General features: G+C 46.9%; 1 protein-coding gene across 6 annotated transcripts in view; it reads left to right on the forward strand.

Moving 5' to 3' along the window:
- Positions 1-14761, forward strand: part of MAGI3 (membrane associated guanylate kinase, WW and PDZ domain containing 3) — a 201074-nt gene that overhangs the window by 155151 nt on the left and 31162 nt on the right. For 3 of the 6 annotated variants that reach the window (XR_005065430.1, XM_037038724.1, XM_037038728.1), the window contains exons 10-16: positions 1169-1774; positions 2974-3005; positions 3383-3388; positions 5207-5357; positions 7382-7473; positions 9331-9523; positions 11558-11746. Coding sequence is in view for 5 of the 6 variants with exons in the window: in XM_037038724.1 (XP_036894619.1) it covers positions 1169-1774; positions 2974-3005; positions 3383-3388; positions 5207-5357; positions 7382-7473; positions 9331-9523; positions 11558-11746 (1269 nt within the window). In the remaining variant the exon portion in view is untranslated. The remainder of the gene's footprint in view (positions 1-1168; positions 1775-2973; positions 3006-3382; positions 3389-5206; positions 5358-7381; positions 7474-9330; positions 9524-11557; positions 11747-14761) is intronic. The other 3 variants (XM_037038726.1, XM_037038727.1, XM_037038725.1) reach the window with 2 other exon arrangements.

Raw genomic sequence — 14761 nt, forward strand, 5'->3', positions numbered from 1 at the left:
TTATAAAACAAACTCTAGAGATTAAAATTAATAAGGTTTTTTTTAAGTTCTCAGTTTTTGAACTTTTTCAACATTTTGTCCATGGAATATATCTCATAGCTATTATGTATGCTGTTGAAATTTTACCATATTCAGATTTGTCTAAAATCACCTTATTTGCATAGCAATCCAATACTTCCGTGAAAATTCTGGGGTTTTAACCAGGGGAGGAAAAGTCAAAACTTTGTTTCTGATGAGTCTAATTTCTGTATCTTCTTAGGTTTGAAAACAAATTTCCACAGACTAATGTTTTTTAAAGAACATTCATGTTGGTTTTTCTGAAGCCCACATGAAATCAGAACAAATTAAAGTACCTCTATTTGGCCATGATCTTTTAATTAGGTACATCCAATAAAAGCAGCAAATGGATGAGACGGCAGAGGACAAAGTGTAAAAGTTGAGGCTGTGTTCAAAAAGCACAGCTGCTGGATGTCGAGTGGCAGGGTCGTAATAATGTCAGAATGGGGCGGCAGAGCCAACTTTCACAAGATTATTTTAGCCGACTTTTCAGTGTCTTAATATATCCTTCGCTTGGGTTGAATTTTGTGTTGCTTGTTTCTCCTTGTGAAATCTGAATTACAACAAGTTGAAACTCTAAAAAAGAAGGATGCCGAAAGAAAATATATTCATAACAACACTATTCTTATCTTTAGCACTACATGATGAATTTTTAAACACATCATAGTGGCTTTTTCAAAGCAAAGGAACAAGGTGGTATTTGAAGATTGCCTTTCATGCAGGTAGCCGGTGGGAGGCACTCGCCCCTCTCCTGTGCACCGAGTGGCTGCCACAATGCACCTCGCTGGTGCGGCACGTAGGTGGGACACAGAGGAGGTACTAACAATGATAATGCGAATTTGCGCTTACTTTTGGTATGAGTCCCTTGAGCTTGAGGTCATAACCCTTTGCTATAAAGATAATTAAGATTTATACACTTACATATTCTTTCTAGAGAGGAGTCACAGGGGAGAGCCACATGTCTATTCAAAACCAGCAGTTAATGAAGAGGAAGAGATTTCCAGAATTCAAATTTAGATGCTAAATTTCAGTTACTTCTGTGACCCCTGACAACAAAAAAATGAACTTTTCCGATGGTTTTAATATCATTGCCACGGTTATCTGTTACCAGGTGACGTCATTGTAGACATCAATGGCAACTGTGTCCTTGGTCACACCCACGCAGATGTTGTCCAGATGTTTCAGTTGGTGCCCGTCAATCAGTACGTGAACCTCACCTTGTGTCGTGGTTATCCGCTGCCGGACGACAGCGAAGACCCTGTTGTGGACATGGTGGCCGCTACCCCCGTCATCAACGGGCCGTCTGCAGCCAAGGGAGAGACTGGCGGGAACACTCAGGATTTTAAGTCGGGAGCCATGGTCCTGGACCAGAACGGAAAGTCGGGACACCCCCTGGCCAGCGACCGTCTCAATGGGCCATCAGATCCGAGCGGACAGAGAGGGTCCACGGCGTCGTCGGGCAGCTCCCAGCCTGACCTGGTGACCGTGCCTCTGGTGAAGGGCCCTAAGGGCTTTGGGTTTGCCATTGCCGACAGCCCCACTGGACAGAAGGTGAAAATGATATTGGACAGCCAGTGGTGCCCGGGCCTCCGGAAAGGGGACATAATCAAGGAAATTTACCACCAGAACGTGCAGAGTTTAACCCACCTGCAAGTGGTGGAGGTGCTGAAGCAGTTCCCAGCGGGGGCAGACGTGCCCTTGCTTATCGTCCGAGGAGGTGAGTGAACACGCCGCAGGGAGAGGCGCCACTGGTCACGCATTTCTGTCTGCGGCGCGTCCTTCCCCGCCGGTTAGTGTCTTTTCCCCGCAGGCCTAGCTGGTCCGCAGTGGGCCTTTCTGGAAGGTTCTGTCAGCTTCCATAAGCAGTACCTCTTGCAGAAGATTCCTTAGTTATTAATAGTTTCACTCATACGTACATGGTGGATTTCTTTTCCTCTGTATTCTTTTAAAAGTCCGAGTTATGTCTTTAATGATAGGAGAGAGTCACTCTGTGAAGTCGTGTTACTTCACATGAAACACATCCTCTTACTTTCGTCTTCTCTGTTGATGACGACGGTAGAAACGGACTCTTTCCATCACTGGTACCTCGGCGGGACCGCTGTACCGCACCGAAGATGTTTGAGAGAGCCAGCCCCTCTGCGAAGGAGCAAAGTGTGGGATGGCGGGCTAATCCGTTCTGCAAGAGGGATCCTGATAACCTGTGCTCGGAAAGCTTCTATCTTAAGCTCCGGTTCCTATCTGCAAATGTTAATTAAACCCCACAGTGCTCATGGGAGGGAAATATAATCTTTATTTTCCAAGGTCATCAGCTGGCATGAACTGCTCCCAGACGTTATCAGTTCGGGTCCAGGGACTGATTCCAAAGTTTGCATTTTAATAGGCTTTCCTAAGTCTGTGCCTACGAATGACTAGTACTGTAATGAATAAAACCTGGCTCTTCACTCATTCATCTCTCTGGCCTTTAGTTCTCATTTTTGAGTAGTTCAGCTTCATTGCGTTATTTTCGTTTTTGTTTTTCTCATTCTCATTTATTTGAACTGTTTCTTCTCTGCGAGTTGTGGCGTGTGCTCAGAGGGAGGGCTGGAGGGTTCTCAGAGTCTGCGCAGGTGGGGGGGCGGCACATGGTTTCAGGTTGGATGTCAGTTTCTTGCCTTGCTCCCCGGGTGTCCTGTGGTGTAGGGAGATAATGTTACTCCAGTTGGGTCTTTGGCGGCCTTATCTGTAAAACGGTAGTAATATTTATGCCTTAGGGTTGTCATAAAAATAAAATAATTCGTGTATAATGCCTGGCACATAGGAGGTGTCAGAGAATTTACTAGCCTGCCGAAGGTCGAAGCTAGTTTATCTTAAATGTTAACAGTATTTGTAGTCTGGAAATGCTTCCTCTGTTTTTAAAATTTGGCTTATTTTTTTAAGGTCCTCCTTCACCAACGAAAACTACCAAAACGGTGAGTATACAGCGTCCCTCAATTGCTTCTTCCCAACACGCCCAAAGGGATACCCCAGCCCCCTGCGTAAGGACCACCCCCTGTAGCCGTGACTGGCCCGCCCAGGAGAAGTAGGAGCCAGGCTGCCCCAGGCTTGTGTCAGACACTCAGAGGGAAGCGTGGGAGTTAGAAAAAGCCCCGTAGGGAAGAGATGTGCTCTCCTGGCTGAGTATGTCCATTGGAGGCATACGAGAGACCTGAACGACCAATAGTCCTGTCCTCTAGACCAGCGATTTCAACTGACATGCTGCACGAGTTTTTAAAACGTGCAATACCCGACCATTTAGTCAGGGGCATTGACCTCTTTTCCCTTAGGTCGTCCAAAAAGAAAAAAGAAGACAACAGTCAGTACAACAATAGCTGACCGGTGTGGGGGAATCAAAATTAAACCTATTTTTTTGTCAGATTAGCAAAAAGTATATAGTTTTTGGTGTGCCGCAGAATTTCACTAATGATTCTACGTGTGCTGCGAGATGAGAAAGATTGAAAGTCGCCGCTCTGAACAGTGAAAGTGGGCACACTGACGTGCCTACACAGGAGTCCCCACTCCGTGTGAGAGAGGAAGCTCACATCTGTGCCTTGGTGCCCAGGGGACAGAGACGGGCTGGCCTCACGGAATTCCGCGGCGACTGTGAATACCCCCATTTAGACAACCTTCTCACATTTAGGACTAGACAAGACTTGCAAGAGAATCGTGGCCTCTGTGCCCAGTGTGCTGGTTGTCCAGGTGACAGGCTGTTGGAGGTGCAACAGCGTTTTCTCTGGCGTTCTTCTGAATAACTGCGGAGCCAACTGAAGGACGTGGAGAGAGAATAAGACCAGAGGAGGAGGAGGCACTGGATGAACGATGCTGGTCGAGAGACTGTGTGAGACGCACACATGCAGCTTCTCAGGCCACCATGGTTACCTGGATGTGGACAAACACTTACGTGAGAAATCCCGAATCAATGTACTTTGCTTGCGTTGGCGTCTGTTGTGCATGACCGTGAACCACCAGCGACGAAAGGGAAGACCGTTGCGTGTGAAATGGATAAATTCTCTCTAGCCCACCAAGTGGGATCCCCTGCAAAGTCACCGCTTTACAGACCCAAAGGAAAGAAACGCTGCACTTGTACAGACCGTACCACTTTGGTCCAGCGTGGACAGAACTTTTTTTCCAGTTCAGTTCAAATTGCTCTGTGGCTTTCTGTGTTTCTCTGGTTCCTCCAGTAGCTCTTCTTCCCTCCTGCACCACCTTACCAATTTCATCGTGGATGCCAGTGCGGTGTGGTGACCCCAGTGCTTCCGAGTGGACGGAAGTCCCCGCTGACCCGTGCTGCTCCCAGAATCCCAGCACGTGCAGGGCAAAGGGGAGGAGGCTGCTCCAATCTCCCCACCATCCGCCTGGGTCTGGGTCAGTGGCAGGTCCCCTCCCACCCCTCCCTGCTCTCGGCTGCTCCTGCATCCCGGTCATTGTGAATTGTTTTATCACACACATCTGTCATCCCCTTCTCCCCACCATAATTCAGGGCCTTGAGCTGTTCTCAAAACCCAATTTTTTTGAGCTGTTTGTTGGATTTCATTTTTAAGATGTTCTGAAAGAACTCTGTTTGCTTGGACATTACTTTGCTCAAGTGCCATCTGAACAAGAAAACTGGGAAAATATGCCGTTTCCCCTCATCCGATTGGCTGGCGGCGGTGCTCATCTCCCGGACACACGTGGCTTGGCCATGCAGGTCCCCGGACCTACACTAGAGTAAGGCTTCCTGCCGAGTTTGCTCAGGAGAACATTCTCCAGAACATCCCCACCGGGGGGTAGATTCAGCGAAGGGGGTGCTTCCTGAAGATCTTCTCTTCGTCTGCCTCCCTCCCTCCTGCTCAGAAGCACGGCCATGTGGCATTACCACTCATTTTCTCAGGCGACTTGGGTCTTGCTTTTGGAGAGCAGGGCAGGGGCTCAGGACTAATGAAGGCCTTTCTCTTGATACCACCCAAAGCCTTTTCCAGTTTCAGTTAAACGTGTTTTAGCCAGACACCCGTGACCACGGACGCCTGCTCCCCCGCAGCGTCCCACGCCCCAGCTCTGCCCCCGGAATCAGTGACGTACAGTGTAGACAGCGTTGTATGAACTGATGGACCATCTGGTTTCTTAAAATACTAAGTAAGGTCCTTTTCCATTTCAGAATACAAAGGAAAATTCAGGAAGTTTGGAGGCCATAAACGAGCCCATCCCCCAGCCCATGCCTTTTCCACCCAGCATTATCAGGTCAGGGTCCCCGAAACTGGATCCTTCCGAGGTCTACTTGAAGTCCAAGACTTTATATGAAGATAAACGTAAGTGGTTGTGCAGTATTTCAGGAGAGCATGTGGCAGAATAAATTTGAATTTTTTAAAACTGGGGCCCGCCCATTTTTCAAAACCATGTTTAAAAGTTATTCCTTCATTCCCATTTTCATATGACGCCAGGCTTCTTCCATGTACATTCAGCATTCATTCATTCATTCTTTCATTCATTTTTTCCAAAAACATGTATTAAGTGCCTACTATCCAACATCAAAGTCAGTAATGGGAATAAAGAGATAAATAAATAAGTTGCATGGGCCCTGCACCCAAAAAGATGATTAAACCTAAAATGGAAAAAACAAATATGTAATCAAATAAGTGTGCAAATAAGTACACATGAGCCTTGCCGGTGCAGTAACAGAAGGGTGGACGACACGAAGTGAGCCACACGGGGAAACAGTTAGGTTTACCGCCACGGTAGCAGGAGTGGTGGGCACTGCCTCATACGGGGAGTTGGGTTTTAGCCACATCTTCAAAGACAGAAGTGTTTGCAGGACAGTTAGGAGGGAAAGAAAGAAGGAATAGCGTTTGCACCTTGGCCTTGCACGGTCTGGGTGCTGCAAGAGGGTCCGTGGGGCTGGGCGTGGTTGTCAAGGGAACCCAGAGGCCAGGACCCCGTCGTGGAGGCCGGTGTCGGCCAGAGGAGTGGTGGGCAGCCATGGAGTGGCTTTCAGTCTAGGGGTGGTGTCGTCGGGCTGTGCTTCGGAGAGATTTTCCGGGCTGGGAATGGAGAGCCATGAGTCAGAGGGCTCTGCAGCGTGAGGAGGAAACCTCAGAGCAGGCCCCTGCAGAGCCCGGCTGAGGGACGATGAGGGGGAGAGCGCATGGGGCAGAAGCTTAGGTCCACACGGGTTGCTTTACTGAGGCTAATCCTTTCCAAAGGAAAGGTGCAGATTGAAATAGGTTTAATTTTCTTAATGCATTTGGTTTTGAGAGATTTAAATCTACCTTGGAAGAGATGTACCCAGGGGGAAATATTCTATATAATTGACTTCATAGTTAATTTAACCAATTGTAGACCTTTATCTTGATCGTCCCAGGCCATGTTTAAGGAAGATGAAACCCAGGCATAAACACAGCAAAGCAGTAATTTAAATTAGTATAACTATGGAGACTTCAGACTTCCATTCACATCCTGATACATTCTTAAACTTGGTATAAACTAGTCGATCCCTTTGGGCCTCACCCATAAAATGATTGAGTTGGACTCATGAGCCCTTTTATCTCTAAAGTTCTCTCTTTTCCCTTTCTAGAAAATACTTCTTACTTATAAGTAACATTAATGTCTTATCAGAGATAAACTTTTAGTCATAAAGTAGCTTGTCCTGACTTGATATTCATACGGTTGCCCCTTAGTGGGGTGGGATAGTGAGGGGTGGGGGCTGAACCGTGGAGATGGAGTTGAGTTTAAGCCTCTGTCATCTCCCTCCTGCTCGACACTGGCTCCTCAGGTTCCCCAGCTAGAGAATGGGGCTAAGAACAGGTGTTAGCTGTTACTTTTCTTTTAAAATAATCATTTTGCAAAATGAGGCTCAGTAAACAGCTCATGTGGAATGCTTTTCTGAAACAAAGGTATTAGGTTAGGAGTAGAATTAAGGCATTTCATGGGTTCTCGTTTTCCAGGATTTGCCTGTGTTCATTGACATAATTCGCACCTATCAAATATTCCACTTAAGTGAGATGATTCTGATTTAACATGGTAGTTTTGATTCGAGGGCATGAGGAGCTAATGGCAGTGTAACGCTGCCATTAACACTGCCATGGGCACGAGGGTGGATATTCCTAAAGCATTCTCGGCACAGAGTTTTGTTTGGAGCTCAAAACAAAGATTTAGAATTCGTTTGTGGTGATACACGCTTATGTAAATTTTTGCTTCTCAGCAAGTTCTAAGAATGTAGTTTATTGACCTCTACAATATTATCCTACTAAATATTGAATTTTGTTTTATTTTAATGCTTTTAAAATAAACCAAAGTATTTGTTCATTTAAAGAAACATTTTCTGGTTTTTCCCTAGCGCCAAACACTAAAGATTTGGATGTTTTTCTCCGGAAGCAGGAATCGGGGTTCGGCTTCAGGGTGCTGGGCGGAGATGGACCCGACCAATCTGTGAGTTCAAATTCTTTGGGCTTCAGCTGTTCCTGTTCAAGCTTTTAAGTGGCAGTTTGGCGGAATATGGTTTTTGTTTTGTTTTTTAAATTTTGTTTTCTCTGTTTCATTATTATGAGGAGAACTGTACTTTGGTGTCGCGGTCCTTCAGTTAACTTGGAGCCCCTGAGGCTAAAGCTGGAGGTGCAAACTGGATGTGTCTGTCAGCTGTCAGTTGGGCAGGAATTAATTTCTCTGTGTGCTTAATGCTTATTTTAAATTTTTACTTCCTTTTGCCTTCATTAAACAGGTTTTAAGGCATTTTTCTTTCCTAAGGAACCTATAATTCAAAATCCTATTTACCATAGTCACTCCGTCTTCTGGATCTTCCGTAAACACTTGGCATGAGCCATGAATATTGTATCGCCCAATCCATATTATTCACCGCATTATTAATGGGTTGACGGTTTTATGCTCCGTATTTTGCATGCCATTTCATCTGTTACCTATGAGACTAGAAGAATATAAAATAATTGTGTTTCTGTCCAGAAAGCATGAGGGCTATGCTTGCAAAGCATCTAAAATCTAGAATTTTATTTACATGTGATTCTCACATCAAGTTAGAGAGCAAATGCAGTGGGTATTATTTTTAAGTTTTGCCCTTTGTTTGAATGATGGAAATAAGGCAGTTTGTAGAATTTAAGAATACATTTAAGTTCAGTTTGGGGGAAATATAATATCAAGAATGACGACGACATTATTGTCCTGCCGGCAAGTTAGGTGAGTAACAATCACCTTCGCAAACGACAGGCGTTCTACTTCTGAACGGAGCCTGTGATGTCCACAGCGTAAGCGTGCACCAGCGAGCCGCATGGGGTGCGGCTGACGCGGTTTCCCCTACGCAGGCCAGACACAGGGAACTGAGACTGTCTCTGAAGGGCTCGGGGCACTGTTCCACTGCTTCCGGTTTGGGCGGCACTCAGAGTGGTCACTTAGACATTTTCAGAATTTTTCTCAAACAACTTGAGAGAGAACTTTGTCTTAAATGCCAGGCTTTAGCAGCTCTGACACCAGCTCCAACATTCAGGATGCCTAATTATAGGATTTTTTTTAATCCTCACAGAAGGATATGTTTATTGATCATAGAGAAAGAGAAACATTGATTGGTGGCCTCCTACACACGCCCCGACTGGGGATCAAACCCGCAGCCCAGGCATTTGCCCTGACTGGGAATCAGACCCCCACCCATGTGGGTATGCAGGACAACCCTCCAACCAACTGAGCCTCCCGACCAGGGCTCATGACAGGATTTTAATTGCTGGCCAGAGGAATGACCCAGACGTGTTCACGGAGATGCAAGTGAGCCTTGGGACACTGTTCCCTGAGCATGTCGACTGCTTTGAGATCGAAGAGCCAGAAACGTTTCTGTTTTACCTGCCGAACTTGTGCTGGTAGCTGGACGTGGTCGCAGTATTGTAAGAATTTTCCAGCTGCTGTGAGCAGGTTTCCCAATGGCAGTAGGCCTGCCCTTCCTTTAATACCCCACAGAAATAGGTTTCCTGAGTTTAATGTTTTTGTTTAGTTGTAGTGGTGGTACTCTTTTAAAGTTATTGGATAGCCTTGTAATTCCCCGCTTCTTTGTCCTCGCCTCAGAGGACGCGGAAAGGATGATGTAGTGTGGTTATCTGCAGGGCCGTTTTGAAGAATGGTCCTGTTCTAAGACACCCCCTCTCCAAAGCATGACTGTTCCCATGGCTGCATGGTGGAAGTCCGTTGGAGTGCACAGGACAGCCAGGAAGTCCGCAACGGAGCAGTTCAGGACCTGAGTGGGTCCTGGCAGACCCGTAGAGCAAGCAACCTGTGCTTTGTCACCGTCAGATATACATCGGGGCCATCATCCCCCTGGGCGCAGCCGAGAAGGACGGCCGGCTGCGTGCGGCCGATGAGCTGATGTGCATCGACGGGGTCCCCGTCAAGGGGAAGTCACACAAGCAAGTGCTGGACCTGATGACGACCGCCGCCCGCAACGGCCACGTGCTGCTCACTGTGCGGAGGAAGATCTTCTGTGGCGGTAGGCAGCCCCGCGCACCCTCGGCTGAGTCACCAAAGACACCTTCCGTGTGCTTTTGCAGGTTGTTTTATGTGTTTCGTGTTTAGCCGTGTGCGAGGCAGCCTGTCCGGTGTGGCCCAGGGCCTCACTGTGGGAGGTCCTGTAAGGTCAGAAGGGTTCGGAAATAGTACTGCTGTTGTCGAAAGAGGGAATTGGGGTCTTCCGTATTAAGATTGTGGTCATAGGCTGATGAATTTACCAGGTTCAGTCTGTTTTCTGAAAAGCAAACACAGTCATTCGGTCGTCCTGTGTGCTGCAATAGCTTCGTATCAGAAGATTTGGGGTCCTCATGAAATCCCAACCGTTCAGTGGGCAGAATGTTTCTACTTGAGAGGTTGTGATGTAATTTAATTTAACATTTAGCGTTTACTGTGCCCCGGGCAGACGGATGGTTTCGCTGAGCCTTTACAACGCTGAGATGTGAGTGTACTGCCACGATGCAGCGTCACAGCGACGCAGCAAGACGGGGAGACACGTGACCGGGCGGTCGTGGGGCCCGGATTAAAACGGGCGTTTCACAGAGAACCGGGGTCCACATTGTACCCTCAGAAACAAATCTCTCTTACATTTTGCTCATCGATAGTTTTGTGAATATAAAACGGAAATTTTGGGAAGTGACTTCTTGCCACTTAAAGTCCCACAAAGCCACTCATCAGTAGCACAAGGCGGGAAGCCCCTGAGGGCAGGGCATTTGTCCGTTCACCCACGTGCTGGACCCCAGCCCTCAGAACGCCAGCCCGGCACCGAGGGGGTGGCAGTCACTGTTTGTTGACTTGATGACTGCATCACTCTTGGAAAATGAGGCCCCGCTTTGATTGCAACGTCCTGGGCAAAGCCCGGCCTCTCTTTGGAAAGATCAGGCGTTTGGAGCTGCACACAGATCTGCTAACGCGCGTCGCCTCCCCTTGGTTGGGCTGGAGTCGCAAGGTGGCGGCACTTGGTACAGAAACACGGCACCGTAACAATGGGCTGTTCAACGCCAGAGGCCGGCTCTCTCCGGGATGGCATCCTGAGATGTTTCACGCTCATCTGCGGTCACTGCAGACATTTAGCTAATTCATTCCAACCTGTGTGACACTAAAAAATCCGTCGTTTTTCATTAACGATTGGCCGTTGGTGGCTTTTTGTTGAGATTCAAAACTGGTCTCAGAAATCAGATAGATGTTGAGCCAGAACAGATGCTGCATGTATGTGCTCGTCAGTGGCAGCGTGTTGTGGTGGTCAACGATGATTTGTATCGACTTACACCACAAAATTTACCTTTTAAAAGAATCAGTTAGGATTAACTTGTACTGTTATTCCTCACATTGTGACATTATCCTTGGAGGAGAAGGTGCAGGCTACCTGGCCGTTTGCAGGGATCCGGGCAGGCCCGACCTCTGCCCAAGGGAGGTCGCCGTCCGTGCAGACAGCCTGTTCTGTGCCTGCAAACTGCCCCTGGTGCACCTGGCCCATGGCGTCGGTCTGCAGCTCTAACCCCTTTGTGTGAGGCGAACCCTGAACCCCGGTCGTGGCCCTCGCCCTGCCGCAGGCAGCCCCTCTGTCCTGGTGCTGCCACGTCCCAGACGGCATGAAGTTCAGTGCCTGCACTCAGTTACAGTGAAAGTTGACTTTAAAAGGGAGTTCACTGTGTCATTCCTCATCAACTTTTGTTAAGATCACTGGTCAAGGCTGAAAACTGTTCTGCAATTCAGGCAGCATCTTGAAGAACACTTCTTACTGTCAGATTTCGCGGACGCTTCGAAAACACCGCTTTGCCCTGAGAGCGCACCGTGCGTCTTTCCCGCTGCTTCTGTCTCGGGCTTTGAAGGCACTAGACAGACTGCCGCCCCATCTGCACGCCGCTCCTGTCCGGAGCGCCCGTGGGTGGGGCTGTGCGGCTTTTCTATTTCATTAGAAACTGAATGTTTTTGTGAGAGGCTCAGCACAAAATGACTTTAGTTATCAAAAATTATGATGTGCCAGAAATACCAAAATTGGTCATGTTTATTGTAGAGAAACAGCCTGAGGATGACAGCTCCCAAGCCTTTGTTCCAACACAGAACGGGTCTCCCCACGTGGGCCGAGCGGAAGCGGCAGCCCGGCCTGCACCCCAGGAGGCCTACGATGTCGTCCTGCAGCGGAAGGAAAAGGAAGGGTTCGGCTTCGTCATCCTCACCTCCAAAAACAAACCGCCCCCAGGAGGTAAGGGCAGCCGTGTCCCGTCGTCACAGCCTAGGAATTCAGTTTTCTGAGTCTCCCACTGGAGTGTATGAAACCAAGCAGGGATTATGTGTGAATGGCCTTAGAGACTTCACTTTTTAAGAATGATGAATGTTTTCTTTGTTTTCAAAATCAGGTAATCTGACCCAAACCTCCTAGACTTCAGGTTTGTATATCATCTCAGGTGCCAGAAAAGAAGTGTGAGCAGCTGAGTTTTCATCAAGATTATCTTTGGCCTTGGCTGATGTGGCTCAGTGGGGCTGGGTGTCGTCCCGCAAACCAAAGGTCACTGGTTTGATTCCCAGTCAGGGCACGTGCTTCCGCTGCAGGCCAGGCCTTTCTTTTGGGGCATGCAAGAGGCAGCTGACTGATGTTTTTCCCTCACACACTGATGTTTCCCTTCCGCTCTTCCTTCCTCCCTTCTGCTCTTCCTTCCTCCCTTCCCCTCTTTCTAAAAATAAATAAATAAAATCTTTTTAAAAAAGATAACCTTTGACGGTATATCAGGGACAGGATCTAGTTGTTCATTAACAATGAACAGAATGAAAGAACAGGGCTGAATTTTTTTTAATATAGGGACGCAGGTATTTTTTTAATTAGGAGAAATTGTGTGTGCAGAAATGAACTGAGTGCTAGAAGTAGTTATTCTTTAAATATTGTCTCTTTTTTTTTTTTTAGATTTTACTTATTTATTTTTAGAGAGAGGGGAAGGGAAGGAGAAAGAGAGGAAAAGAAACATCAGTGTGTGGTTGCCTCTCGCATGCCCCCTGCTGGGGACCTGGCCTGCAACCCAGGCATGTGCCCTGACTGGGAATCGAACAGATGACCTTTTGTTTGCAGGCCTGAGCTCAATCCACTGAGCCACACCAGCCAGGTAGAAGTAGTTTAATAATTGTCGTATTCCAGCTCTAAAGTGACCTTCTTGAATAATAAGAAGCATTCTTCCCTTTAATTTATGACTCATTGAAAGGTAAAAATTTTGTCAGAACATTTAAAAATTAAATATCCTGAACCTGGTTTAACAGAATATTCTCATGTGCAAAGAAAGGATGAATATGTACGTGTTAATTCCCTCAACAAAGAGGGATTACCTTTAGTATATTCAGGGCTGTTAGGATTCAACAAATTAAATATTTGTCTCAGTCTTAGTGGTTCTAAGAAATAATTATCTCTAAATATAATTATAAAACCCAAATAAATATGAGAACCAGCAAACAAACATTTGTGTTTCACCTGTGCCCAGTAACTTATTTTTCTAAGGCACACTGCGCCCTGAAAACGCCTCCTGCCTTGCCAGTGGGTCTGGTCATTTCCTGGGCAGGGAGACCCGTCCCTCACAGACATGACGGTCGGTCACTGAAATCTTAGCGAACAAAGCAGACAGTTCCAGGACAGTGCTGTGAGCCAAAGGAATTTGCACTAATCTCGATAAAGTGGAATGCAAGTGTGTAGAGCAAGAAGCCTGGGACCTGCCGGAGCTGCGTCTCTGGGACCAGGTCACTGCTCACTGCTGCTGCTTTCCGTTTTCCATAAGCAGTTGCTATGGTAACACTGGGAGCTGCAACTGCCGCTGATGCTGTGAGGGTGATTATGTGTCCTGTCTCAGAAAAATGAAAGAAAGAGCTGTTAGGTGGATTTCACGTTGTATCGTTAGAAATAAGAATCTCCAAAACCTACCATTTTAGATCATCCTGTTCTCATTCTAATGCCATAGAAGAATCCCAGGCTTTCAGATTCAGCAAAAACGGTGAAGACGTTGTTACTCAGTGTGATCGATCCTAAGCACTTTTTATACCGAAGATATTCCTTTTCTAGTACTACAGAAATTAGAGGAGAGTGCCCTGGCTAGTGTGGCTCAGTGGATTGAGCACCAGCCTGAGAAACAAAGGGATGCCGGTTTGATTCCTTGTCAGGGCACATGCCTGGGTTGCAGGCCAGGTCCCCAGTAGGGGGTGCACAAGAGGCAACCACATACTCATATTTCTCTCTCTTTCTCCTTCCCTTCCTCTCTCTAAAAATAAATAAAAAATCTTTTTTAAAAATTATTTTAAAAGTTAGAGTCCATGTTCACCATTTAACTAAGTGATTTAGAGGAATTCAGTAAAATAAGTTGCATTACTTAAACATGTTTAACATCTTTAAATTGATTGTATTTAAAAATTATATTACATCTTAATATATATTCAGTACATTCTTATCTGTATACATTATAGTAGTTTATATTTAAAACTTTCGTGGTTCCTACTTCCTTGTTTAAACCATCTCTTCCTGTTGTGATGGTCCCCGCACCGTAGGTGTCTGTACAAGACAGTCTGTCTCACTAGACGCTGGGCTGTGTGACCAGACAGACTTGGGTTCCAGCCCTGCTGACGTCGAGTAATAGCCTTCTGACACTGGGCACGTCACTGACCCTGCAGGAGCTCCCGTGCCGTCCCTAAAATGAGGGCGGTGGTGCCACTTCCTGTCTCTCCCGAGTCTGAGGGTTACAGGAGAGGATGCGTTGGGTTCTTAGCCTGGACCCGCAAGAAACGTGAGCCGCTGGTCCTTGGCATAAGCTTCTGCCACCACTATCAGCATCATTATTTATGAAACTGGTTGTCACTGTCTCTTGATCTTTTTTTAAAAGAAACTTTAAAAAGTGTATTAATGAGATGGAAAAGAAAGCCCAATTAAAATGTAAGATCCAGGCAGTGGCTAATGTGTGGCAGGAAATGAGTGTTTGCAGCTCATTAATTATCAGCTTGAATAGTAAATTAGGCCGAGGTTGGCAATGAATTTTAGATAAAGCACTCGAGATGTTCAGTCATGGCCCAGAACCAGAATTGATAATTTCACAGAAATGCTGTTTAACAGTTTCACAAAACGCTGAGCCTTGCTAGCTCTCTTCTGGGAGCTCCATTCATCTCTTGCAGTTGGAAGAAAGGGGGGAGGGGTGAGCTGGGTGGAGGTCCCCTCCCTCAGAGGCTGAGCCAGGGCTGCCCACTGTGACGGAGCGGC

Source organism: Sturnira hondurensis, unplaced genomic scaffold, assembly GCF_014824575.4.
Source record: "Sturnira hondurensis isolate 20B ecotype Veracruz unplaced genomic scaffold, ASM1482457v3 Scaffold0024822, whole genome shotgun sequence".
Classification (NCBI taxonomy): domain Eukaryota; kingdom Metazoa; phylum Chordata; class Mammalia; order Chiroptera; family Phyllostomidae; genus Sturnira; species Sturnira hondurensis.